The sequence below is a fragment of the Lathamus discolor genome, chromosome 6, assembly GCF_037157495.1.
Source record: "Lathamus discolor isolate bLatDis1 chromosome 6, bLatDis1.hap1, whole genome shotgun sequence".
NCBI lineage: Eukaryota > Metazoa > Chordata > Aves > Psittaciformes > Psittacidae > Lathamus > Lathamus discolor.
In genome coordinates this window covers 59,016,314-59,044,297 of record NC_088889.1, presented here as the reverse complement: position 1 = coordinate 59,044,297, position 27,984 = coordinate 59,016,314, and the positions used below count along the sequence as shown (strand labels likewise).

Here is a 27,984-nt window from a genome sequence, read left to right as displayed (position 1 = left end):
AATCATCTGTCACTTTGAAAACATGCATGATGAACATAGGCTGGATGCAGCTTGCAGCTTCATTCCATACAGTGACTCCTTGTGTCACTACTGGAGAATATTAAGATTGTATTTATTATATGACTTACAAGATACATTTGAGGAGCCTGTTCTGCCTCTTGTTGTGAAACATTTCCTAACACTGGGTATATTCTGAAAATAATCTCAAATTTATGGCAATTTAAATTCCACCAGGATGACTTTAAGTAATTAAATTTTATCTTTCAGCAGGACCAACAGAAGGCTTGGGAAAAATAATACAAAGATTTCCTCAGAAGGACTGGGAAGATACTCCTTTTCCACAGGGAATAGAGTTGGTAAGTTTGCATTACATTTTATAACTTCTAGAATTTTTTTCACATACAGTTGGAAGATACATCTCCCTTCATGCAATTACCTGTATTATCTGACCCGACAGGGAATGGATAGAAGTTGAGTAGAGGGGATAGGTAATAGCTTTAAGAATAATAATTTTGGCTAACAGAAGATAACTTATTCTAGTCTGTACCACTAAGTAGATATTCCTAGAGTACAGAAAAAGTGCTGCGAATTTAGAAACAGTGTATTTAAAGTAAATGTTATTTGTGTCAGTAGGTTTATCATTGACTGTTCTTATAAGCATCCTTCAGATGGCAGATGACTTTTTATTATCATGTTCAAATAAATACAAATGTGTATGTTAAAGAGAATTAAAAAGGATATCCCAGTAAACTGGCTTGATTAAAATGGTCAGTCTCTACCCAGTATTCTGACCTTGACAGATGGCATGATAGATGCTTACAAAACCAGTAAACTGAACAAGGCCAGTGTACAGTGATCTATTTTAAATGCCCTCTCTGAAAATTCACTAAAAGCCACTTCTTTCCCTTCCTTGATGTCATATGGGGATTCATACTCACATTGGGTAATTAAAAGGTATATCTCAGACATCTGAATCACTGATTTATTAAACATATGGGTCTAAAAATCCTGTAGAGAAATTAAATGCTGTGGTCATACTCTGCAAATCATGTTTCTGAGAAGTCAGAGTGAAATTCTTACTGCTGTGAACTTAGGAACCTCTGTGACAGGATGCGCTGGAGAAGGAGATGGCCTGTAGGAAATGTTGCAATAGAAGTCTTTGTACTGCGGGACAAAATCAGCTGCAGAGGACAAAGACACTGACTCTTCACTGAATTTATCACACATATACAGCAAACATAGCAGGATTTTACCAGTATGATACCTTTTAGCCACTGTTCAGCTCACTTGCTGAGTCATAACATACCATTGGCCATGTGTTGTCTTCTCCAGTGAAAGAGAGGGGAGGGGATCTTGGTGTTTACTGCTTGCTCTCTGGTGTAGCAAAGGTTTATGCTATTCACTGTGTGCTGGTGTATGCGACTGGTTGCTCGTTTTCTTCAACAGTGTGGTTTTCATTTCTTCATAGTCAAGCGTAAGCCTTATGTTTTGGGGGGATGTCATACATTAATTACTGGTGTAAGCATTATTTTGGATACACGTGATGGATAGTTGCAGTGCTTGTGGTACACTTGCATAATACTACATTTGGCAATGTGGTGCTGTTCTGAAACAATGGAAGCTCCTGCTTTCTCTGAAGTGTTTCTACTACTGTTACAACATTATACCGCTCTGTATAGCAACTGCTTTCTGCTCTAGCTGGTTGTTCTCTACTTAATATATGCCTAGCCAGCATGTGCCTGATGGTTGCTGACCAAGTTCAGATAAGTGGCTTTTTTTATATAGCACACACAGTTGTAGTTCATTAGAAGAGAAGTAAACTTTGATGACAAGGCTTAGGGGTGGTTTTTTTTTAACCTCTCTCTTGGGGTTGAACTAGGTGGTTTGATCTTGCCTTAAACAGCTGCAAGAATTTGAATCATACTAAAATTTATTTTCTCATACAAGTCTTACCTAGTTTGAAGAAAATAATGCATCTGAATTCCAGTGTTGTAATGAAATAAATGAGCACAGCTTCTCTTAAATCAGTGAAGTGTCCTAAGTGATACATCTGTACTCAAATGTTATTTCTCATTGATGTTTAATTGGATGTTGGCACTACAAGAAATACCTGTTTAAAGGAAGATTTCTTCATTTAACAAACCTTTTCTGTATCAGTTCTCAAATGACTTGTCAGGCAAAGGCATTAGGACTTTGGAGTTTCCAAGTTAAATGAAATCTGATGACTTAAAAGTTAAGGACATCTATTCAGCCAGTTGGCAAAATAAGTGAAATTTTGATCTGCTTTCCAAATGTGGTAATAAAACTTTAATATTGCAAATATCAAGTACTTACAGTACTTATATTATAGTAAATCACTTATAAAAATCAGATTTTGTCAGGATGGGTATTTTTTTTTCCCCCAAGGTTTTGTATAAGTGTAAAATGAATCAAGACTAATTCTTGGAAAGGAAAGAATAAAACCCGTGTTACCGTTTTCTGTTTGTCATCTTAAGGGCAGCTTTAGTATCATTAAGAGGGGAGGGTAGCAGGCAAACCTTGAGGGGAAAAAAAGGACAAAGAAAGTAAAAATAGTGTGGCTGACAAAGTTATGTGAGACTGAAGGTAGACATAGTTATGAATAGAACTTAGTTCTGTGAGTAGTTCAAGTTAACATCCTCTTTAAGTGTAATTCCTCTCCTTTGAGTGAAGGATTTTTATTTCTCTGAAGTGGAAAAAAGCCCATGGTTTGTATGTGAGAAACAAGTTTAATCTCTCCCCACTATGTTTTCTTGAAGGAAAAAAAGGCCAAAGCTTTTCATGCCTAGCAATAGGATTGAAGGAAGATTTTTTTGAGTCTTGTCTTCTCTCAAAGTTAGTTCTTCTGCCATGAATCATTGAGATCTTCAGCTGATTATCAGTGAAGATAGCGCCTCTTAGGCCCCCTCCACCTTTTTTAGTGCCAAATCATATAGGTTTAATGAGATAATTTGTCTTGGCATCTAATAGGTGATATGATCTAATAGTGTTTCCCATTCATATTGTTAATGGCATCTTATGAAACAAGGGTGGTGGTGGTGGTGGGAAATAGTGGAAAATACCTAGGCCCACCCCTCAAGCCTTTAAGATGGAAAAGTTTAGGGGCCTGTTTGGACCCCTTGTGATTTCCATAGCTTATACAGATGCCATTAGCCCAAGCTCCAGCCGAAAACTAATAGACAAAATCCTCTCAGACTTTTGTGGAGGGCTTTTCTCTTTCCTGAACCTTGCGTGCCCCCTACCTCTTTGGGCTTGAATTTGTATGATCAACTTTATGAGACGTAAGTTATGATAATGTACAGGGTGGAACTGTGCAGGTAATCTCTAATTAAATAATAAAACCACTGTAAATAATGTGTTTCATTTTGTTAAGCCCAGTTTTGAAAAATGGGCTATCATGGCAAAAACTGTGCCTAATGGACCTTGCCCTGGCTGAGTGAAAGACAATAATTTTGGGAACATCTTATCCAGGAAAGATAATGACCCAATTTTAACTTTTAGTTTTAGCCTTGATAATGTTTGTGGTTTTGTTAACTTGACACAAATATATAGAAAATTCAGTCATTATAAAGTGTAATTGCAGTTTGAACTTGACTGAGAGTGTTACATTTGGTGTATATATATTCTGTATTGAAGGCTTAATCTATTAAATTGTTTCTATTTTGATGTGTGTAGCATGTTAGCTATGCTCTGGTCTTGTTTAACAAACATAAGTTATGGAATAAATACATTGTCCAAAATTCAGCAGGAATATAGTTTATGAAATGTTATGGAAGTATTCTAATTTCTCAGTAAATAAATTGCATGTCTTCTGGTCGTCAGTGGTAATTGATCAACACCGTGTGTTTCTGTTGATGGAAAGATAGTACGAGTAGGTCTCGGTCAGTGTATCTTCTTAGAGCATCTACTTGCCTGCCTCCCATCAAATGACCAAAATAGATTTTTCTTAGTCTTGCACTCCTTGCATTTGCCATTTTTTTTTTTTTAATGGCTTCACAGCTTTGTTCTGTTTATAACTGAATACAGAAACTTTGCTAAGTGAGCCACCTACAAATTGCTGTGAAACACACCTGAATTTTTTTGTAGTGGATTATGGTTAATTACAGTAGGTACTGAAGGCCCTAATAATTTTTCTTTTATTTTTTACGCCATTCGTTGAATTGTATCATATAACTGAGAGTAAGGTATGATATTTGTTAATATTATATATCATACATACTCATGTTACTTCAAAAGCAGCAAGATGCTCTTCAGTTTGCTAGAAACTTTTGTGGGCTATTCAAGAGGAATGTAGGAAACATTTTTAATAATTTCAGCTTTGAATCTGAGCATCTTCAACTTACAAATAGCAGTCCATCTGCAGTTTATTGTGAAATACAAGTCAAAGTGGCTATCCTCAGCTTTCCTGGAAGTAAGCTGACTCTGAGAAGTAGAGAGTGATTTACCCATTCTTAAAGTTAATCTTTGGCTCAGAAAAGCAGGTAAGTAGTTGAGTGCAGTTAGAGACCAAACTCATAGTTGCCCCCCATCATACTTTAAATGAACATGTTTAGGTGTCCTTGTCCATAGTCTGACTGTTTCAAAGAAATTATTCCAGCTTTACAAGATACTTCTTAAGTTTAAAAATAGCTCTCTGAAATCAGCTGAGACATACAGAGCAGTTTAAAATGAGGATACTCAAACTTCTTGTTCTTGCTGTGTAGAAAGAATGCTTGAGAGACTTTGCTGGCTGAATGAGTTAGCCTTATGTATCTGCATATTCTTCTAGTTTATAATCCAGTTTTAATTCTGCTGTATACCTTTCTAGACATCATAATTAGTCATACATCAAAGGAGGAAGCTTTGGTATGTAATGTTACACTATATAGTAATTTTTGTCCCACGGCTAAATTAGCTAAACTAAGTGTCATCCGCATTACTCAGTGTTGGGAGGTTTATGCTAATTAGGCCAATGAAAGTCATACCTAGAAAAAGATACATTGTCTTGAGTTTATACTAGATATAGTGTGTTTGTGCAGTTAGTGGGAAATTTTCTTCCCTTGTACTCACTGTGGCAGGTAGTGGTGGTAGTAGTAGTGCCATGAATTACTAATTTTCATTTCAAGTGTGTGCAAGTATACATATGAACATAAATTCTAGATGAGCTAATCAACTATCCAGGTAATTACTTTAATTATAAAATGCAATTGTAAATTGTAAAAACTGTTATTTAATACAAGCTTGCATGAGTTACGATGCTAAGAGGAAAGGCTTCTGAAGAGAGGCTGGATGTGTCCAGTAGAGATCTGGTAGGATGTTTGCTTCCTTCTAGAGGAGGAGGAGTTGGTTGTTGCTGGAATGAGCATTTTACTTCTTTCTGTAGAACCTTATATTTGGTGTAGACCTTAGCATTTTTGCACCTTTGGGGCTGCTTCAGATCTAAACTCTTAAATAAACATAAAATATGCCTTTTATGAAATACTGGCTTCAACTCTTAAATTCTAACTAACCTGAGAGATGAAAAGAAATCAGATGAGGTTAATGAGCGGTGTTTACGTATTTTCAAAGTATATCTGTATTTTGACTGACCTAGTAGAGCTCAGTCTTTGGACAAAAACAAACTTTGTAGTCCTGTCCAGAACTGTCCACTTCGTGATAACAAACATAACTTATAAGTGACAGGTATACCTCTGCGATCTTAAGTGAATGTACACTGCTGATGGAGCTTCACAGTTGGGCTGAGAAAGCTATCACACCCCACACCCCCCCCCCCCCCCCAACAAATGTCTTTAGGTTTGCATTGAAAACCAGAATTTTTGTCACTCAACTGAAGACATTTTACAGTAAGCCAGATTTTTAAGTAGTGAACTCCTAAATTTTTGGAGATTCCCAGTACAGGATCTCAAAATCATTATGCATGCTGTCAAAATAATACTTTCAAAATTCAAGTGCTAATCATTTAGTGTTATTTAGTGTTAGTACCTGTTTATTAGTGTTGTTTATTTATTAGTGTTATTTATTTGGTGTTATTACCTGTTTTACCACTTTGGTGTGAATCAGCTTTTCTAGGGAACGAATCTGGTGTTTGAATGTTTTACTTGTTATTTTAAATCAGACTTAAGAGACAAACTGGGTTGCAGCTTAGCCAGTTACGGCTTGAAGTGATTAAAGTTTTAAGAGAGTTAATCTTTAAATGCCTCAGTCTTAGCTAGCTGATCTGTAAGCCAATTTTTCTGCAACATTAATGCTTTTAAGGACCTGAATAAAGGATTCTCTAGAGCATTCATTTAACTTTTGAAGTGCACATGGTTAGCTGCAGAGATTTTGGTTTTGTGTTTGGGTTGTTGTTTTTCCTCCCTTCCCCTGAAGAATCTCTCTCAAGAATCATTAAATATGTAATTATTTAATGAACAATTGCATTACAGAACTCAGTGAAAGATTGTTCTTTCATTCTCATTTTGTTGCAGTACAGGTGGTTTCAGCAGTTAGTGGAAAACAGATGATAGCAAAAATATGGCTAACTTTTTTTTATTGGAGTTCTTATGAACACAGTTTATATTCCTTTAAGTTGTCTATATTAGCCTCCAGTGGAAATCTTAGAGCACCATAAATGTAGTATGTTTTTACAGTAATGTTTCTGCTGTGCTGTAAAATACTTGCATTCTGGTTTTAGAATCCCATGGTATGTACTGAGTGGATTTTAGCTGCTGGATTTTGTAGACTAGTGGGGTAAAATAATTTGATATTGAAATCTAAGGACTTGCAAGTAGTCCTCGTGTGGCAAAACTTGGTCTTACTTGCCTAAATACTGTGAAAGGGTGCAATTAATGTTTTATGCATTTTGTTTGTTTGTTTTGTTTACAACTGGGGAAAACTGGAACAACTTATAATACAGTCAACATTTTTAGTAAAAACGGTGAAATATTGAAGTGGCACCTTTTGGAGCTTCAACTTCTTTCCATGGAGATTATTCAAAATAGAGTGCATTGAAGTGTAACCTTTTTTAAAACTAATAAGGTGTTCCTGCCCCTTCTGTTCCTTCCCCCTCATATTTTAAGTTAAATTCTTTTAAAATCTGCTGGAGGAGAAAAGCATTTTAAAAAGCTTTCGTAAGAAATGCAGGTTATTTGTAGAATTATAGCATTATTTGGGTTGGTTTTCTTTATTCTTGGTATCTTTCATCCCCTTAAATAACACTTTGCTGCAAAAGATGATCTTTTCCACTTATGCTTTGTGTGTGATTCAGTATCTGCATGAGTATCTGCATAACTGTCCATAAGTTGGGTTTTTTTTTTTTTCATCCTCTTTAAAAATTAGAGGAAAGACTGCAACATGGGCATTTCTATGAGTTTCTGCTTATGGGGCTTTTGCATAATGGTCAGGCAGAGGAGATTGAGACTTACGGTTAAGTCGTGTTGCAACATTAGCAATCTCCAGGAGTATTTTGGCATCTTCAGTATCAGGTATGCTCAACTAATAGACTCACCTGTGAGAGGTCTCCTGGAGAACCTGTTTTTTCCTGAAGGTCCTGAAATATTGATTATTAAATATTTTTTGATGTTCCTTTAAAAAAGAAAAAGTGTATATGTAAGGGTGGAGATAGTGGAGATACTCACTGAATGTCGTGATGCAAATATGATTGTTTTTCATTTAAATAGTGTTATAGTGATGGAAATCTATCAGCATCATCATTCTTACTCTTTGAGATCCCTCTCTTGTTGGATATTTGAGAATGACCTATTTTCTTCTTGCCCTTAACAGCCCTGTCTGCCTGCGTCCAGCCAGTCTAGGATTCTTAACACACGTGTGGTGTTTTTTGTCTCCCCCTATGCTTCTCTGAGATTTGAGAGTCTGCAGGGGTATGAAGCATTCTTTGCTCTTCAGTATCATAGGGTACAAGGCTAGTGTGTATAATACCTTTGGAATAAATGGGTTTGTAGCTAGTATGTTTCACTAAGAATTTTGTCCTTTTCAGTTTATCCTATTACCTGTATGTGCTCAGTGTGAACACATAAACATTTGTGAATATTTTTCATGCTTATTTAGAGGAACTAAGAAATAGTCTGGAATAAAAAGGGAAGGCAATGTATAATTCACTCAATATGAAAATGGGGTGTATCTCCAGAAACCAAAACTAAAGAGTAGGTATCTTATTATATTTAATTTTTTGAGAGGATAATTTCTGGGCAAATTTTTCTTTTTAAATTCTTTTCAGCTTTATTTTCCTTGAACACTTTATAGAATAGCCTGGTTATGGATGTGCTTTGTCCTTTTCCAAAAATGTTTGTTTGTACTTGGAAGTTAACTTAGATGAATGCAACATATGACCTTAAAGTGCTGTGTGGTTTTGAATAGCTGAATATGTTCTTAACATCAGAATAGGTTCTTCAAATGACTTATTCCACTTTGGGCTACTAATAATTGAAAATTATTTCAGCATAATTCTACATGAAGACATATGGTCTAAGTTTGGAATGCAAGCAACAGAAGAGAAATTTGTCCTGAAAGACACAGAGCAGTGTATGCTTATAAGCCAGTTAAAATACTGTAAGTGCTGTACCTTCTGAGTTTACAGCACTGTTTCGATATTGTCCCGAATACACATAAAGGAAGAGAGATGTATTTAAGTGCACTATAACATCCAGATCTCTTATCATACAAAGCTACTGTTTTCCAGTTGTGCCATGTGCAGTGGGCTGTCCTTGTCTAAATCAGTAGTATACAGGTGTAAGCATGTCTCTGTCCTGTGTCGTGGCAACCGAGTGTTGTGCATCTTGAGCTATGAAGTTTAGCTTTTGCATAAAGGTAGACACTATCCTGAGATGGCCAGAGGTTAGACATGAGAATACTTTAGATAAATAAAAGGAATAAACGGTTCTCCTTGTCCTTTGAGAGTAAAGAGAGTAATGGTGAATGGATTCTATAGCAAAATAGATTTAGTCTAAACAGTAAGAAACATTTAGATAGATGGAGCGCACACTGCTTAAAATAAAATTTTTGCACAGTGTTATGTGTTTTTAATGTTAAGACAGCTATGACAAATGACTTGTGTGAGGCTAACGGTAAGGCATGAAAAGGGGAGTAGCTTGGATATTCTCCTGAAGTTCTTTTTAGATTTATTTATCTGAAAAGCTCTCCATCTGTGTGCTTGTTTGTTTCTCTGCAGAGGGAGATGGTAGTAACTCATTGGGAAGATACCAAACTGAGACATCAGAATGGTGATGAATGAAGAAATCTGTGTGGATTTCCATGAGAGATGAGATTTTGTCAGGTGTTTGTCCTTGTTCACTGCAGCAAACTTACTTTTAAGAGTTCTTTATGTCACTGAATCAGGTTCCTGTAACTACCAGAGATGAAGAGAAAAAATTAAACTTGGACAAATGTAAATCCAGGAAGGCATTGAAGTACAACAGAACCACTTATATTGTTTAAAATTCCCATGTTTTGTTTCACTTTATTATTACAGAAATTTTGTCAGCCTACTGTAAAAAAAAAAAAGGCACTTTTCTTATGCTTGAAGTGCTGTAATTTAGGTAATCTTTTTACTGAAGTTTTGGGGAGGGGAGCGGTGGTGTTTGGTTTGGTTTTTTTATTGTGTGCTTGTGCAGAGAGCTGAGAATTTGTGTGGTTTTGGAGAGAGCCAGAAAGCAAGACTGTTGCCTATTGAATTTATAACTATATATCCAGTTGTCACAGAGCTATCCTTTCTAGAGTTGTGTGAAGGAGCAGAAAGGCAGATAATGTGCATCTAATCAAACACAGTCTATTGGGCTGAATACAAGATTGTGAAATTTGAACTGGGTCATCGAATGTTCTGGGAATCCAGAAATAATTTATCTGTGAGGTTGATTCCTATGACTATAAATCAGTTTGGAATGTTTTCTAATAGCTCAAGAAAACAGGCTAATGGAAAATAAAGGCTATTGTACATTTGTCTGAACAGATTTGTTAATGGTTTGTCTTTTGTTAAAGCTGATACTTTCCATGCTAAGAATTTCTAATCAGTAGTGTTTGGAGATCATGATATTCCCCCACCTCCCCAATTTGACCAACTTGTTGATTTGCACTCTGTATAAATTTTGTTTGTTGGATGCAGGTTTCTTGTGCTGGCTTAAGTTATCTCAGCAATTTTAAAGCCTTACTTAGACTTGAAAGCTTTAGTGATGTCTTTATACAGTATAAGTGTTTATTCAGAATAAAAAAGAAAAATTTAAAAAACCCCGAGTAACATAACCCTTCAGAATTCTGAGTATTGTGTGCTGCAGCTTATTGCACCAGCCCTTATATTATCCAGTTAGAACCCATACCAGAAAACTGGTGCATAGATGTTTTGCTGTATCTAATTCGTATAATTCCTGGTTTTCCTTTCTGGACACTTTACAGGGCAGAGCGCCTGTGTGCTCTAAACATACACCTGAAACACAAGCCTACAATAGCCTGGGGAGAAAGTGGCTGGCTGACTGCTTCAGTATCTGACTGACTGTGCCATGCAGAGTCCTAGGGAAGGGACTTGGAGGCTTATTTCCAGTTTTTGTCAGAGCAGCATGTTGGCCTCAAGCACCGTCACTATCTTAAGTATGAAAAGGAGTTGAATTTATAAATGCTGAGGCTGAGGGGTTAGTTTGTTCATAAAGCAGACTACTTAATATTGTTTAAGTATGGCGTGTTGATGCTCTCTTCTGACTAATTGCATGGAATTGGCAAAGCCACTTTCATATTTATCAGCTTTTATTGTACAGACTTTTTTGACTCCTGTCTATTCCTTAATAGCATGTAGCATATTGTTTTCTTTTACACAAAACCTGGTATTGGTAGATGGGTAGAGGAAAAGTTTATGAATGAACTTGCAGGTTAGGAGATTTAAAAGGGAGCTAGGCTAGTTAGATGACCCTCTTCCGCCTGTATTTTTATTTAATAATATGGTCTATAGTAACTTCCAGTATGGTTTTGATATCCTGATTTTAGTAAGGGTTTAGTAAATGACAATGAGAATTTTAGTGAAGAAACCTCCTTATTTTAAGTAAAAGTTAACAAATAGTAATTTTATGGAGCTTGCTTTTCATCATAGTAAAGTAAAAGTAAATAAATAATACACTTCTATATGCAAAACACAATTTGTATTAAGAGGAAGAAGAAAAATATAAGTGTACAGATACATTTTGTAAGTGTGTATTGTAAGGCTATTCACTGATGGAAGATTTTTATCTTTGTATTGAAATTCTCCTGAATGGGGATCTGTCATAAACTTAAAACGAATTCTGAGTATGGAACCAGTATTGTGGAATCAGCAATTTTGTCAGCAGTTTACCTGGTCTTATCCTAGCAAATCCTTCTCTTTTCTCTGTCTTCATTGCTCTGTCAGTGTCAGAAAGACACTGATGCAGGCCAAACCTCTAGAAGTGGCAGATTTTTAAGATGAGCGTGTTAATGCTGCAGTCTGACCCATGTAGTACAACTTTATTTAATTTTGCTGACAGAGATCTCTCTCAGGTATGTTTAGTTGCAGCGTCGTTATGTTTTTCAAGGACATGCTGTGAAATGATCACTTGAACAGGTGCTTTTTACTTGGCTGTAATGGATACCAGGATAAACTAAAAAGAAATTTCATTTCTCTATCAGCACTGGAGTAATAAATTAAGCAGTTGAACTGGCCTCTAGTACGGATCTCTGAAGCTCCAATTTTCACGGATTTGGAGATAGGGCAGCTCAGTCTTTAGCTGTGGTAAATGTTACTTGTATGATGATCCTTTTACAGCTTGTAGTTCTCTTTCAGCCTGCAACTCATTAAATCTGAGCTGAAGAGTGAATTTAGGCAAAGAAAAAAAATAGTGATACCCAAATCTTCTTTTGAATGGCTTTGGGAACTTACTCTCAACAGCTTCTCTGACTGGATAGCTCAAGTCTTGCAGGTTTTAATGCAGGCTGAGTTCAATGAAAAAAAGCCAACCAACCACCCTCCCCCCCCAAACAAACAAAAAAACCCGCCCCTTTCCCAAACACACCCCTTCCTACCCCTCCCCACACATTAAGAGCATAAGCCAAGGTACTAATGAGGTTTTCTAAAGAAACTTTTCCATACAGACTTTGTCATACAGGTGTCCCCAAACTACTTGCTCATCTCTTCCTTGCAGTGCATGGTTCCTTAACCTTCACGAGAAACCGTCTTTTATTTATGTCAGCAAAAGAAGATAACGAAAACCAGATCACACTCAGATACTGGCCAGGTTTTCAGTTATCCTCAAGTAGAAAATATCTTTGTTCTTGAAAGTGTATTCTGGATGCCAGAGGGGTACTCTGCATCAGGGACTGCAGTGATAGCACAAGAGGTCATGGGTTCAAACTTCAACAAGGGAAATTTAGGTTGTGTAATAGGAAGGAATTTACTGTGCGAGTGATGAGATGCTGGAACAGGCTGCCCAAGGAAGTTGTGGATGCTCCATCCCTGGAAGTGTTCAAGGCCAGGTTGGATGGGGCCTTGAGCAAGCTGGTCTAGTGAAAGGTGTCCCTGCCCATGACAAAGGTGTTGGAACTACATGATCCTAAAGTCCTTTCCAACCAAAAGCATTCTATGATTCTATACATATTCTGACTTGAATCTCTGCCAAGTTACTTCAACTAAAGCAACCAGTATATATGTAAAATTAGGAATACAGCAATTTTAATGTAATAAATAATGTGTAATAGCACTCTGCACCCCCAAATAAAAGGAACTGCTGTTTTACTGAGCTGCAAATTTTCCTATTGTCATTCTGCAATAAATTGTGAGGAATTTAATATAAGAACTGGCTTTAATTTTCTGTTCCCATCCCCTGTTTCGTGTTTTCTGATCTTGAAGATTTAGCTCTTGCTTAAGTAAATGCAGTTCAACCAAAATTCATTCTAGTGAGTGTCCCAAACTGGTGGGACAATGGCAGATTATGTAACTACTTTATGTAGATTGCTGCATTAAATTACACTGTGCTATATTCAAGCAAATATGCTTCGGTGTTAAAAATGCCAAATGCAGTTATGGTTTTGGTGCTTTATCTTAGGCTTACGTAAGAGTGCAGGGAAACATGCTTCTATTCTAAAAAATACAAATCACAATTTTTGTTCAAGAAAGTGTGTCTTCTTTTGTAATTTACTGGAAAGTCTATGTTATAGTACATTAAAACCAAGCAATACTCCCCTTCTGTAAATGGCATACACAAAATCAACCTCACTTCATTTTTAACTGTATTGTTTCCTTTTCCACGTGTTACAGCATGTGGACAAGAGACATGTTCATTGAAATCATGGCTTATAAGCTTAGAATGAAGACTGAATTAGATTTAATATCAAAGTAGTGGGATAAGAAGTGGGTACTAAAGTTACAATGTGCATTTGTGACCTCAGTGTTTTTAACATTCTTCAAATACCAGATTTGTCTAGTTCTCGGCATCACCTCATGATTATTCGCTATAACTGCATACCAGAAAAGCCTGTTTCACAATGATTTTCCTCATTTTGGCCCAGTAAAATACATGTAGAGACTTGTTGGCATTTGCAATTTTTAAAATTTGTTGTTGGACCATTTTGTATCTGTTTCGTGTCTTGTATATTGAATTTGATCTCCCCTCCCAAATAACAGTGGAATTGGCAAGACCTCTTGAAAAGTGGGTGGAGAGTACGTTCTCCCCCTCAACCTCCCCAACCCAATTTTGAGCAGCAGCAACTTCTATATGAGGGGCTTTTCTGTATCCACAGTGAGTTATCATATTTGCACTGAGGAACAAAAATTGCTTGTAAAATCACTTACTGTTTTTGGTTATGGCTGAATCACTTATATAAGCATGTTTTCAGAGTTTTCCATTTCAGAATTCAAGATCTGTTTCTTGTTTCGCTTTGATCAATACTATTACTTAAAGGGATGTGTTTTGGTCATTTCATGTCTGAATGTCTTTCATCTGAAAGATTAGCAGTACTTCCAACTGTGTAGTTGGAAAACTGTTGGCGAATACTGTAATAAATGAATATCTACAATTTTCTTTGTTCTTGGGTAGTACAGTTGTAAAAACTTCACATGAATTGGGAAACTTGTTCCCAATTTATATAACCAGAGAGATGTTAAATGAGTGGAAATCCATTACATAACAATCATTTTGTCAAGTTTGATCAGGCTTGAAAGTTTGTTGATGTTAGTTTTTTGTAATAGTATGCCTCAGCTGAAGAAAGTAAGTAGTTGAGTTACTTTGAATATGCCTGAGAAAGTGTATTGCAGTAATGGATTTTGTGGAATCATATGCAGGTAATAAATATTTTAAGTACCTTTCAGTTGGTTTTGAGAAGAAGGCCTTGAATTTTGTGTTGATTTTTGTTTATTCTGGCTGCCACAAACATGATTTTGTTTGTATTTTGCATGGTAAAGGCTAAGTAGATAGTATTCAGTGTTCAGTAATATATTTTCCAAAATGTTTCAGTTTACCTCCAAGGTAAACAATGATATAAATAGGAAAAACCTAAGCAAATGTCTGATTTCTGTGCTGACTTTGGGTTTAGATTGCAAGTAGTATAGTGTTGTTGTGGAAGAGTTCAGCTAAAACCACTTAACTCCTCAGTCCCTGAGTTCAGATTGTGATTTAATAGAGGTAACTGAAGTTGATTGATCTTAATAAACCACTTTTTGGGTTGTTAAAATGGAAAGGCAGAAGCAGTTTTCCAAGAAAACCTAAGAACCTCTTTAAAGATTTTAGCTGCACCTTGTCTTTCTAGGCTCACCATTATGATTGCGAGAATATTTCAAAATTCCATAAAACAGAGATCCTTTTCAATGGCTCTCCGTCCCGTTTTAACCCGTTTTTGTAGGAATCATGAGTGCATTTGTTAATGCAAGTGTTTTTTATCTGCTTATATTTGTAATTTGATGATGATGAAAAGAATGGTTAGAAATACTTATATTTGGTATAATTCAGTTATATTACATGGAATACTTGGTGGCATGTTTTATATTGTGGTTTTCTTTTTTTATTGTTTTTTAATGAAACATTTTGAGATTATCAGCTGCTAATTAGGCAGCTTTTCTAAGTGTTCTAATTTCATTTGTTAAATACATAGATGTGATCTATACTGAAGCATTTTAGGGTGTGTAGTATGGGATAATAATGACATACTTCTTGTATTATTAAGGTGTGTCATTATTACGGCATATGCACACCCTTTTATGTCTTATGGCTTAAATATGACAGTGCTTATAAGCTTTCCTTTTAAAGTATTCATTTACTGTGATGACTTAGGTAACAGCATATCTATGTACATTATTTTACCTATTATGGATGATAGCTTAGTTGTGGGTTGCAAAAGCAATACTACAGTGGAAACCTTAATTAAATTAGGGATTGAATTTAGTAATGGTTTCTGAAGTGTGTTAAAGAAGTAAACTTAATGACTCTTGTCTCTTCAGATTACCAATTTAAAATGTGACACAAAAGAACATACCTTTATAACTTTAGTTTCACAGTATTTTATGTCTTGCAGTGAATGAAGTAAGAATGTAGTGGTCCTGAGTCATCTAGTGTTTTGTTTTGATACAAGTTACCCCTTTCTTCAGGTTTTTGTGTTGAGAGGATGAAGCTGTTCTCTCTGCAAGTGCTGATACAGTGAGAGAGGAGAAAGCAAACTACCTAACTTGAGCTTCGGTCTAGAAAGGCATAAACAAATTTTTCAAACTTACGTATTTCAGACCTCAGTAAGGGAGAGGGTGCAGCTAAGATGTATGTGTTCTACTGAGATCTTTAGGATAACTTACTGTTTAAATTTCAACCTAGTGGCAAAAAGCTGACTGTATGGTTTTGGAAGGTTGTATTCTCATTAGTCTATGTGTTATCTTCCACTTCCCTAAAGTATCGGCTTTACTGTTGTGGAAACCATATATGATTTAGAAGGCTATGTTTTAAACATTAATGTTAGCAGAGTAACATATCAATAGGTTTAAATCTGTTTACTTCTGCTACAGCTAGAAATATTATACTATTGATAGCTGATCTACCTTTCATGGTCACATAAGTTTTATGGGAAGATGCTGAAAACTGTTGGCATTCTGAGGCCATTAATGAAAATAATGAAACCCAAGGTCAGAATAGAAGTTGATCAAGCTTATTGTCCAGAATCCAACAGGAATTAGTGCTGGATAGTTTTGGAAAGAGCATAAGATATCATGATATGACATACTGTTGCTTCTTTTCATGAATACACTGGTGCATGCTACTCCAGGCTTAAGAGGCTTCCACAGTGATAGGATACATTTGGGCCAACATGTATGCTAGTTTCTCAGGAGCTTGTCCCCCATTACTCTGCCTGAAAGTTTTTAAGCCCATTATTTTTTCGTCCTTCATAATAGTCCATGGCAATGTGTTCTGCAGTTTCACTGTATTTTGTGAAAGACTTCCATATGTTCTATACCGACACATGATCCTTTTATATATATAATGCTCTCTGATATTTCATGAGAAATAATTTATTATTCTGTGGTTATATTATTGATCCTATTCATAAATATGTAGGTGTCTGTTCTGTTCCTGTTCTAGAGCATTTTTCTTCCAAGATGGAGAAGCCTCTCTGATGCAGTCTTTCCTTGCACAGAAGCTCTTTCAGGCCTCTGCATACTGTTGGTTTTGCCTGTGACTTTTAGTTCAAATTTATCTTTTTTCATTAGCAGGGACCAAAATGACAAGTCTTAGCAGTGTATGTGTACCTCACCTCCCAGTTCTTTTCCTGATAATTTTGAGTATTCGAATTTTTTCTTCCATGGTTACTACACGTTAAAATGAAACACACTTCAGGTTGTTTCCTGAGAGGTAACAGTGTAGTCTGCTGTTGCATATACACCTTAAGGATTATTTGTTCTTCTTACACACGTTAGCTTCCTCTTCTCAGCTAGGAATTTCTTGGTATTGTGAGACCTTTTCATGTACTATTACAGAGGACTTCAGCAGTGACTGTTCCAAATACTTGATATTCCATAAACTTGACCGATTCACTGTTGAACTTTTCTGGTATGTTCAGAAATTGTCTGTAGAAAGCAAAACAGAAAACGTAAAATCTGGGAGCCCCTACTGCACATGAACGGATCCCATCAGAGATCTTTGTGAATATTGTTTCTAATCTGCCTCCATTGGGAAAAGATAGCCATTTATTCCCACTTTCAAAATTGGTTATTAGTCCAGAAGAGAACTGTTGTCGTATACAATGACAATTTACTTTACTTGAGGCTTATTTTTTTTTTTTTTTCAATGTTCTTACTAAAAATTTCGGGGTTTTTTTGAAAGGTGAGATGTACTGAGTACATCCATTTGCTTTTGTTGAAGAACTGTTAATAGATGGATTACTCATGATCTTGGTGTAGAGAAGCCTTTCTGATTCTTTTCCAATATAATTTATTTGTTTGTAGGGTTACTGGTTCTATAACTTGACATTTTCTGCAAGTTTGGTACATGTAGAGCAAATACTTTTAGATAACATCAATGCTCTTTAAAAACAGGTAAAACATTTACCTGCCTTCCAGTAATCCACTACTGTCCCCAGGGAAAGAAAGTTAGAATCACAGTTTATAGCTCTCTACTTTTCTATTTTGTTTACCTGGAACTCTTGCAATAATATGGTTTGTTCGCGGTGGTTTGATACTTTCATTTTCATTTTCTATAATCTTTCATATTTTCTCCTCCAAAATACAGGCACCTCTCTAGGGAAGAGTAATGTAGGGAATTCTTACTGTGGTTGATCTTTTGGGTTTGGTCCTCATGTTGTGGTTTTTGTTTTTTTTTTTTTTTTTCCTTTGGACCTCTTGATTACTGTGATTGTAAACTTACAGATTTTACCTTTGTCCTTATTTTACCCATTATTGCCAGGAGTTGCTCAAGCTTTTACTTCTCTTACCTTTTGAAACACATTTTAGTAGTCATTTCATTCCTTAGCAAGTTCCTCCATTGAATATCTCGATTAGTTTTATTGGTAGTTTTCCATTTAACTGACCGGAGTTTATGTACACTTTTCCTTTCGTTAACTTGGACAAGACTTCTTTTTTTTCTCCTGATGGTTAATTGTATTGTTTTCAAAAGTTAGTTATGGCTACTGTGTAATTTCCTGAAAATACTCACAGTATCATATTCCCAAAAAGATTCCATGTGCATCTCTTGAAAAGCGTGTTGATCTCGACAGACTTCAGATAAATCACAACTTCTTTAGGAAGAGTCAAGTCTTTGTGAGGTTTGTCATGCTGACATTCCACAGACAAATTGCTACAGGTTCATGCTGGTATCCAGTTATATTCCTACTTTAGGAATATAAGAATTTATAGAATATTGGAATTTTAGAGAATTCTAGGAATTTAGAGGTTGCCTTTCCTTAGAAGCTGGGTTTGTTGCTACTGTGAGAGTATTCCCTACTGAAAGATGTTCAGGGCCAGCAGGGTGTAGGTCCTATCTCAGAATAATGCTCTGCTAACGTGAGACTTCTCTGTACTGAGAAAGAAACAGAGGCTTGAAGTGAGACCGTTTTGTGTGGCCTTGCTGGCCCAGCATGGTCTGGCTGTCCTGCTGCTTTCCTGGCAGAGAAGCAACTGCATTGCATTCAGAGGAGCACTACCTGGGTGTAGCTCACCAAGGGAGCTGTGTGGATCACCTTGTTTTGTAGCCTGGGATGTGACAGAAGGAGAAGGGAAGACAAAATGGTTATTCTGGGTGCTGATCTTTCAGCTCTTACATACTTACTCTCAGTTTTTTATTAGCTTTCCAATTGATATTTGGTGCAGGGACATGTAATAAATGCTTAAAAATTGAAAGAAGGAATTTTAAAGAGTTTTACTAAGTAGGGTTTGCTTTTTTCCTCTGAACGTTTCCAACCTAGTTGCCAAAAGTGTGTTTTCATGAAAGCCTGTGGCCAGCCGACTTCTGTTCATTTAGAGCTTGTGGTGCTTGTCACTGCTTAAATTTTCCTCAGTAGGAACAGTTTTTAAATTCCCATACTAAATCTCCTGCTCCCAAACAAAATCTTTCCTCTTTGAAATTTTTTGTGTTTTTACTACATATTGTATATTTGTACCATGTTTACCTTTTCTTCAGGTTTACTTGGAAATGAAGTACCTCTCTTGAAAATATTTGAAGTGATGAAAATTGGATGTTAAACTTCTCTTGCTCAGATAGACATTTCAGGTATTACAGTAAAGATCTTTCCAACAAAGAAATATTGAAGTTATTTTTATCCTGGAGTGGTTAGACTGTACATAGTACTGTTAAATTTGTGTGCTTGTCTTAGGAGTGGTTCATACATCCTCTTTGTGATGCAGCTGTGCCTTTAGAAGTGGTTAAAGCCTAGTCCAGCTGTAACTCTTTCATCAGCTCTTTGAACTGGAGGCCACACATACTGTCATGCTCTTAAATAAGCTGGCAGAAGATGTCAGAAAGTTTGCATGTTGATTGGCTTTAGTTTTATTTTAAATGAAAAATTTAGTATCATATTATCAGGTACTAATGCTGCAGTCATAAGGATATTTGTGCTTGCTATAGTCTCAGCGTTAAGTAATTTCTAGTAAGAAGAGCAGTCCAAACCTTCCAGCGTGGATCTACTTTAAGTTACAAAATACTTGAATTTGTATTACTTAGCCCAGCATAAAGTATTGATATGTGGAGAATGTTAAAAGATCTCATAGTTCTTGGTTGGCAGGTTCTAACATAGTAGGATTTTCTTTCTGTCTTAGCTTTAAAAAAGATAAATAGAGCGAAAGACCCGAACGCTACATCTTTTAGTTTGAATGCAGAAATTGTTTAGTAGAGTCGTAATTTTGAAAGTGGCCCATGTATGTTCTCTGTGACATCCTAGGTGGAGGTGGGGAGAAAAAACCCCTACAAGAGGCATTTCCAAGACCAACCAATGCATTAAAGGAGAATGTATGTGTGGTTTATATCTTCCTGCAAATGACTGTGGTGTCAGGGGCTGTATATGTGGAGTTTTCCTCATCAGCACTCTTTCATCCCTTGTTGAGAGTCAATATTGAAGAGAGCAAACAATTGAGGTCAGTCTCCTTCACTGAGGAACCTGAAGAAGATTCCCAGGTGCTTGGCTCACCAAGAGGGGCAGTGGGCAAAGAAGCTGTGCTTCTTTTGAGTCCTGACCAAACTAGGTAGTCCTGAGAGCTAGGAAGTGTATTAGTCCTCATTGTCAGTTGATTTTACACTTGTGGATTTTTAACGTGATGGGAGAACAGAGATATTTTACTTAAAAGCTGTAGCAATATTGTGATACAAAAGTACTTTCAGGAGTGTTGCATCCCAACTAGAAGGAAGTGCAGCAGGGGGGCCAGGAGACCTCCTTGGATGGATAAGGAGCTGCTGAGGAAAATTCAAAGGAAAAAAGAGGCTTATAAGGGGCGCAAGCAAGCACAGGCGGCCTGGGTAGACTACAGGGATGTTTTCTGGGAAGCTAGGGACCAGGTTAGGAAAACTAAGGCTCAGTTAGAATTAAACTTGGCTAGGGATGTTAAGGATAACAGGAAGGGATTCTATAGGTACTTTGCAAATAAAAGACAGACTAGGGACAGTGTAGGCCCCCTGAGGAAGCTTTCGGGAGAACTGGCTACTCAGGATTTGGAGAAGGCTGAGGTTCTGAATAACTTCTTCACCTCGGTCTTCACTGGCAAAGGCTCCGACCGCACCAACCAAATCTTGGAAGGTAGACGCAGGGACTGTGAGAATGAAGACCTTGGGCCCACTGTAGGAGAGGATCTGGTTCGAGACCATCTGAAGAACCTGAAAGTGCACAAGTCCATGGTTCCTAATGAAATCCATCCGTGGGTCCTGAAGGAGCTGGCGAATGAATTTGCTAAGCCACTGGCCATCATATTAGAAAAATCATGGCAGTCAGGTGAAGTTCCTGATGACTGGAAAAAGGGAAATATAAGCCCCATTTTCAAGAAGGGGAAAATGGAAGACCCGGGGAATTACAGAGCAGTCAGTCTCACCTCTGTGCCTGGCAAAATCTTGGAGCAGATTCTCCTGGAAGGCATGCTAAGGCACATGAAAAACAACAAGGTGCTTGGTGACAGCCAGCATGGCTTCACTAAGGGGAAATCCTGCCTGACCAATTTGGTGGCCTTCTATGAAGGGGCCCTGGAACTGATGGACAGGCATAGAGCAGTTGATGTCATCTACCTGGACTTGTGCAAAGCATCCGACACTGTCCCACACAACATCCTTGTCTCTAAATTGGAGAGACATCAATTTGATAGGTGGACCACTCAGTGGGTAAAGAACTGGCTGGCTCGCTGCATGCAAAGAGTTGTGATCAATGGCTCAATGTCCGGCTGGAGACCGGTAACGAGTGGTGTCCCTCAGGGATCGGTGTTGGGATCGGTCTTGTTCAGCATCTTTGTCGGTGACATGGTCAGTGGGATTGAGTGTGCCCTCAGCAAGTTTGCTGATGACAGACACCAAGCTGTGTGGTTCAGTTGATATGCTGGAGGGAAGGGATGCCATCCAGAGGGACCTTGACACACTTGTAAGGTGGGCTGATGCCAACCTCATGAAGTTTAACCATGACAAGTGCAAGGTCTTACACCTGGGTCAGAGCAATGCCAGGCACAGCTACAGGTTGGGCAGAGAAGAGATTGAGAGCAGACCTGTGGGGAAGGACTTGGGGTGTTGGTTGATGAGAAAATGAACATGGGCCGGCTTCACTGTGCACTTGCAGCCCAGAAAGCCAACTGTATCCTGGGCTGCATCAAGAGGAGAGTGACCAGCAGGTTGAAGGAGGTGATCCTGCCCCTCTACTCTGCTCTTGTGAGACCTCACTTGGAGTATTGTGTGCAGTTCTGGTGTCCTCAACATAAAAAGGGCATGGAACTGTTGGAACAAGATCAGAGAAGAGCCACGAGGATGATCAGGGGACTGGAGCACCTCCCGAATGAAGACAGGCTGAGAAAGTTGGGGCTGTTCAGCCTGGAGAAGAGAAGGCTGCGTGGGGACCTCATAGCAGCCTTCCAGTGTCTGAAGGGGTCCTATAGGGATGCTGGGGAGGGACTCTTCATCAGGGACTGTAGTGACATGACAAGGGGTAACGGGTTAAAACTTAAACAGGGGAATTTTAGATTGGATATAAGGAAGAAGTTCTTTCCTGTGAGGGTGCTGAGGCACTGGAAGGGGTTGCCCAGGGAGGCTGTGAGTGCTCCATCCCTGGCGGTGTTCAAGGCCAGGTTGGATGAAGCGTTGGGTGACATGGTTTAGTGTGAGGTGTCCCCGCCCATGGCAGGGGGGTTGGAACTAGATGATCTTGAGGTCCTTTCCAACCCTAACTATTCTATGATTCTACTTGTGGGTTGTTGTTTTTTTTTTTTTAGGAGGGGTTATGGGATTTTAGTTTCTTTTCTTGTTTTTGTTTCTTTTAGGATTTCAGGCTCTAATTTTGCTGCCACTTGCAGAAGATGGCAGAGTGTATGCAGTGTTTTCTCCTGCAATAACATTATTAATAACCTCATCTAGAAACAAATTACAGTGCTTGAGGTCCTGAATCTAATACTTAAAACACCATTAATCATGATCAGATTTGAGTCAGTGTGACTATGAATATGTGTACGAGTATATATAAAAGTCTAATAGGTTTTTTTTTCCTCATATTCCTTATTTTTTAGAATTTCTTTCTAGTAAAAGTGACTGAGAGTTTTATCGCAGTTTTACTGTGGCATTTTAAAATGCATGTAAATGAGTACTTGCATAATTTAAATGGAAACAGTATAAATGCATTGAGTGTTGTTCACTATTTGTATCTAATATACGAGCTATCTCAATAAGCTCTATTAAATTAATACAATAGCGTGTTCACTTTTTAGTGTCTATCTTGTATAATTTTTGTCTTTGAATCAAATTAATCTTGTCCTTGAATTCTGTTTAAGATAAAAAATTTGTGTAATGCTTTGTTTGGGATAAGGGGAGAAGCTTGTTAATAGATGCTAAATACTGGTGTACATTTCCACAAGTCTTTGTGAATACTTTCCTGTGGATTCATTGGAAATGACCAGACAGAATATTTTTCATAGGCACCCTCCCCTGCCCCCCACCACCTTTAAGTTGGCAGTATTTGCTTCTAATGCTTTTGTAAGATTTTTCCTTTACTAAGAATACTATTTTTATATTACAAAACCAAAAGTCTATTGTCTCTGGAAACAATTATTTTAGATGAGATATTAGAATTATGCAAAATACGAACACTTCAGTTTTAGCTATTAACATGATCATTTACTCCTGCACTTTGAAGAGTAAATATATTCATTACTCTTGATGTCATAATTTAGTCTTTATATCACTATCAACATTAGTTTTGCAGAATAGAGTAGCAGGCCTTATGGGAATTAGTCATGATTTCTGTTTGCACATTTTCATGTAGCATGTAGTGGAAACATGTAGGAACACATTATCTTGTCTTGTCCCTTTTCTTGTTTTCATGCTGGCATTAAGGAATATATTTAGTCAGATATTTGCAATCTAAGGGTATTTTCACTGCCTCATTTCAAATATCGGACCCTTGGTGCTCCAAACTGTGTCTTCGTTGAAGTGAATTGACATTTAAGAACCTTTCTGTTAGAGTAATCTGTACAAGTTGATCAGCATCAGTAACATGAAGAAACCACAATAATCTGGCTTCCAGCAGATACGAGAATCTGGTACTAGAATGTAGGTTGATACAGTCAAGGGCAGGGCTGCCTCTCCAGTGGAACTTCTAGAGGTTGGAGGAGTGAGCCGATGGAAATACTGTGAAATAAATAAAAATGCAAAGCCTTGTGCTTGGAAGGGAAGATCTGTGTGTTGGAAGATCAGGTTGGAGACAGACTGGCTGGGGAACATCTTTGCTGAAAAGGACCTGGAGATCTTGCTAGACAGCAAGCTAAACATGAGCCTGAAGCGTGCCTTGGTAGCAAAGATGAACAACAGCATCCCAGGCTGTAATTAACAGGCCCACATGTAGGAGACTGAGGGAAGTGATTGTTAATGTTATTTACTCAGCACTTGATAGGCTCTTCTCAGTGGCACATGATGGGAGAACAAGAGGCAATAGGCATAAATTGAAATGAGAGAGGTTCCAGCCAAATAAGGTGAAAGCTTTTACCATAAAGAAAATCAAGCATTGGAATAAGTTGTCCAAGAAACTTTATGTGGTCTCCATGCTTGCAGGTTTTCAAGGCAGACTGATCAATCTGGTCTGAATTTAGTGTTTATCATACTTTGAGTGGGAGGGTGGCCTATAGACCTGCAAAAGTGACTTCCCCACGATCTCCTGTGATCAGCACCATATTACATGTCATACATGTGCAGAGATTGGTGATGAGAAGGAATAACTGTGTGGTGAGATTACATTTAAGATAAATCTGCATCCCACCTTGTGACAGGTGACTTTACTGAGTTACGGCCTGTTGGTATGAATAGAATCCCTGTTGAGGAGTCAGTATGGGGTAAAAAGAAATAGCACATCTCCCATGTTCTTCCCTTTCTTGCAAAGTACAATGCACTACTTACAATGGGTAAGTAAAGGAAAAAATGTAGAAATCACTGTGATTTGGGTTTAAAGTAGTTTGAGTTTGTAATACAGTGAACTTATTTGCATTCAAATATCTTGGGTTTCTTTTGATATTAACCTTAATTCTTTATTTATTGGCCAAACATTTTTCCCATCATCTGTTACTGATCCATATTTCAGTTTTTACCTGTAGTTAGGCAATGGTTCTCCATACTGAAACTTTTGGAAACATTTCAGTTGATATATCCTTATGTATTTCAATTGTGGATGTTTAGATAAAACAGTGGATGGTATTCTGAATAAAAGAAAATGATGATATAGTTCCTGGTACAGATGTAAATGTATTTAATTTTGCAAAAGTTTCTTCCTTTGGACATCATATTCTTTTTGTATAATACTTGGTGACATATTTCATGGTAGTGCATTTAACCTTGGAATTTTAGTGGTTCGTTGGAAAAACTGTACACTGGAAATCTATCTTGCAATTCAGCTAGCTTTAGCTAGTTTGTTGGGGGTTGCTTGTGTGTTTGTGAACTATATGGCAAAGCTGTCTTTGGAGAAAATGGTTTGTCCACATATTTATGTAGTACGTTTTTAGATCTGAAGTGTTTTGAGGTAGCTTAGCTCTGTAAAAACATGTACAAGGTTACTCTGCAACTTGCAATATCCCACAGCATAGCAAATAAGTAATATTTGTTTTGCATAAAAAGTGACACGGCATTTTCTGTAGTCTGGAAAGAACTTTTACAGAACAAGATGTAATTGTTCCACAGACCCCAGAAGGTATTTTCTCATTGAGACATGAAGTTGCACAGGGCCAGGACTTTGCATCTGCCTTTATTGAGCATGTTGAGGCTACTGACCCAGTCTGTTTCTACAAGCTGAGCAGGTCCCCTAGATGAAGAGGCCTATTTGCTAGTCTATCAACTGCTCCCTCCCCACCCCACTTGGTATCATTTGCATTTTTGATGCAAATGTGTCCATGTATCTGAAGGGTTGGCTGAAACAGGAACATGAATTAGAATTGCAAAGGCAGTATTGACAGATCTATTCAGAAATGTATTTTAAATATCTTATGTTTTAATATTTTGTTCACTGCATAGATAAATACTCTTCTGTCTTCTTAAGCTTAGATAAATGCAAACAGTCATGGAAAAAACATTCAATTTGCAACTGTGAATTGTTGATTTTTTTTTTTAATGTCTTTTTTCATATATCTTAACACTACAGGAATAAATATATTCGTTGGTTTCATTCCATCATTTGTCTTACAGAAAAGTTTGTCATTCAGGCAACTGTTTCTGTCTCTTGTCTTTATCTCCTTTTTGTTTTCTTGTACTGTTTGGTTTGGTGTTTTTTTTTTTTTTTTTTTTTTTTTTTCCTCCATGAGGTGAAAATACCTAAGAACCTGAGAATGGAAATTTAAGAGTACAGTGGTATGCTTGCACTGCAGTTTGGTTTTAAATGTTAGCAAAAAAAAAAAGGGGTGGTGGTGGTGATGGAGCACAGCCACTGCATTGCAAAATGGCCCTACTACTGAGTAAGAAGGGCAGAATGATCCCAGCATGTAGCTCACTGAATGACTAGGTAGGCCACACACATCATATGATTAACTCTGTAGTTGGTTTCTTGTAAGTGACAGTGCAGAATTGTTTGCCAGCTCTCCTTGCTCTCCCTGCCCAACATCCTAAGGGTACTCTAGTCTGGAAACTGGTTCTGGCTGCCATTCCTCAGTCTGGGCCTCAGTAACAGAAGGCTTCCTTCAGCTGCACAGAACAAACAACTGCAACTGCTGATGTGACCTGTTACAAACCAAAGTGCATATTCCAGAAATACCTTTGAAAGGACCTTATTAGGAGTAAGTAAATTTTAAAGAGTAAAATGTAATCAACGTATCATATAGGAGATAGACGTATTTATTAATTGCCGGAAGAACTCCAGCATCTTGGTGTAACTGGTGGCCTATTGCACGAATCAGTCAAAGTGAAGAAGAAAGCAACTAATTTAAAAATACAGTTTTCCTTCTTAATCTCTAAGTTATTGATAGGCTGTTTGCATTTTATTATAGCGCTGTTTTCACTACTGTATCCAGTCACTTGATTTCTGTGTCTTTTTCCCGGATATGCAGTATGCTGGTTTCAGTTATTGCTGTGCTGTTGGTTTATGGTATTAGTCAACAGCATCTGTTGTTTTATAGTGATGTGCAGTGTTCCTAGAAACATGTAGAAGGCAGAAGAAGATACCACTTCTAGCTTGCCAAAACTCTTTGTCTAAAGTTATTAAAGGCCTGGAAGTTCTTCCTTGTATGTCCGCCATCAGTCCTGTCTAAAACCAGGATATGTGCTTCATCAACTCAAGATAGCTGTTCTTAGGTTAACTGATTCTGACTAGTTGGCGGATGGCGTGTTTGTTAGGAATTTTGTAGGTGAATGTGGCTGTCTAATGAAAATACAATGAAGGTAGCAATGGCAAACTTAAGAAGCTGTCAGTTTCAGTATGTTTTCACATTCTGTTCCAGAAGGACTGTATGCCTTCTGCTGGAGGTAAGGGAGGTTGTGGTACATGTAGTGGTCTTTCTCTTAAGCACAAGTCTGTCACCTGTAGTTAAAGCTGCAAAAGATGGAGAAATAAATTCACGTGCTTTATCACATAATCACTTTATTTTCTGGAATAGAAATCCCTAAGCAGTAATTTATTTCACTCTTACTTATTTTCTTACGTCTTCTATAAAAGGTGTCTGTTAGTGGCCAATAGGCAAATATTTCTTTTCCTTTAAAACTCCTTGAGAAACTTAGTGGGTATAACAATGTGATATTTCTTTTGCCTTTTAATTTTTTAAGAGAGCGAGGTTTTAATCAGATTAACTCTGTTTTGATTATGCAACATTATTTTATATATTATTTTTTAACTTTAGGAAATAATGTGAAAGATGAAGGTGTGGTGTTTTGCAGTTATCTATTACCTATATGATACACATTTTTTAAGTGACTCTTTTTACATATCGTGAAATAAATGCTCAATATTTAAGTGACGCCATCTATTGCAAGAGCTTTTTAAATTAAAGTAACTATGTTGAAGAAGCTTCTGCCTTAATACTAACTGCTCACTCTTTTCGTCTTTAATATCAGTATGTTTTGTGTTTACAGAATGCCTATTAAAAGTTTAATAGGAATTGCTTTGAAAGATATCTGGATACCTTAAAGATGCAAATTGTGAAAATGTGTTTTTGTGTCTTACAGATGGAATGTAATTAAACTGGTCTTCCTCCAGTTAAAAATATGTGGCTTTTTAATGTGCTCTCCTGAAAAAGTGTTACTGAAAAGTAAAGAGAAAATATCTAAATATTTGTGCTCCCTTTATTAGTACTGGAAGGTTCTTTTAATATAGAACAGGAGTGCTTAGAGAACTTTAGGCTAAGACTCTCTTCCAGTGCAAGTTTCAATAATTTTGAGGAATAGGCTCCATGAGGGAACT

General features: G+C 37.2%; 1 protein-coding gene across 5 annotated transcripts in view; it reads left to right on the top strand.

Moving 5' to 3' along the window:
- Positions 1–27,984, top strand: part of SBF2 (SET binding factor 2) — a 272,165-nt gene that overhangs the window by 55,826 nt on the left and 188,355 nt on the right. For 4 of the 5 annotated variants that reach the window (XM_065683018.1, XM_065683021.1, XM_065683020.1 and 1 more), the window contains exon 2: positions 268–356. In XM_065683018.1, the coding sequence (XP_065539090.1) occupies positions 268–356 (89 nt within the window). The remainder of the gene's footprint in view (positions 1–267; positions 357–27,984) is intronic. The other variant, XM_065683019.1, reaches the window with a different exon arrangement.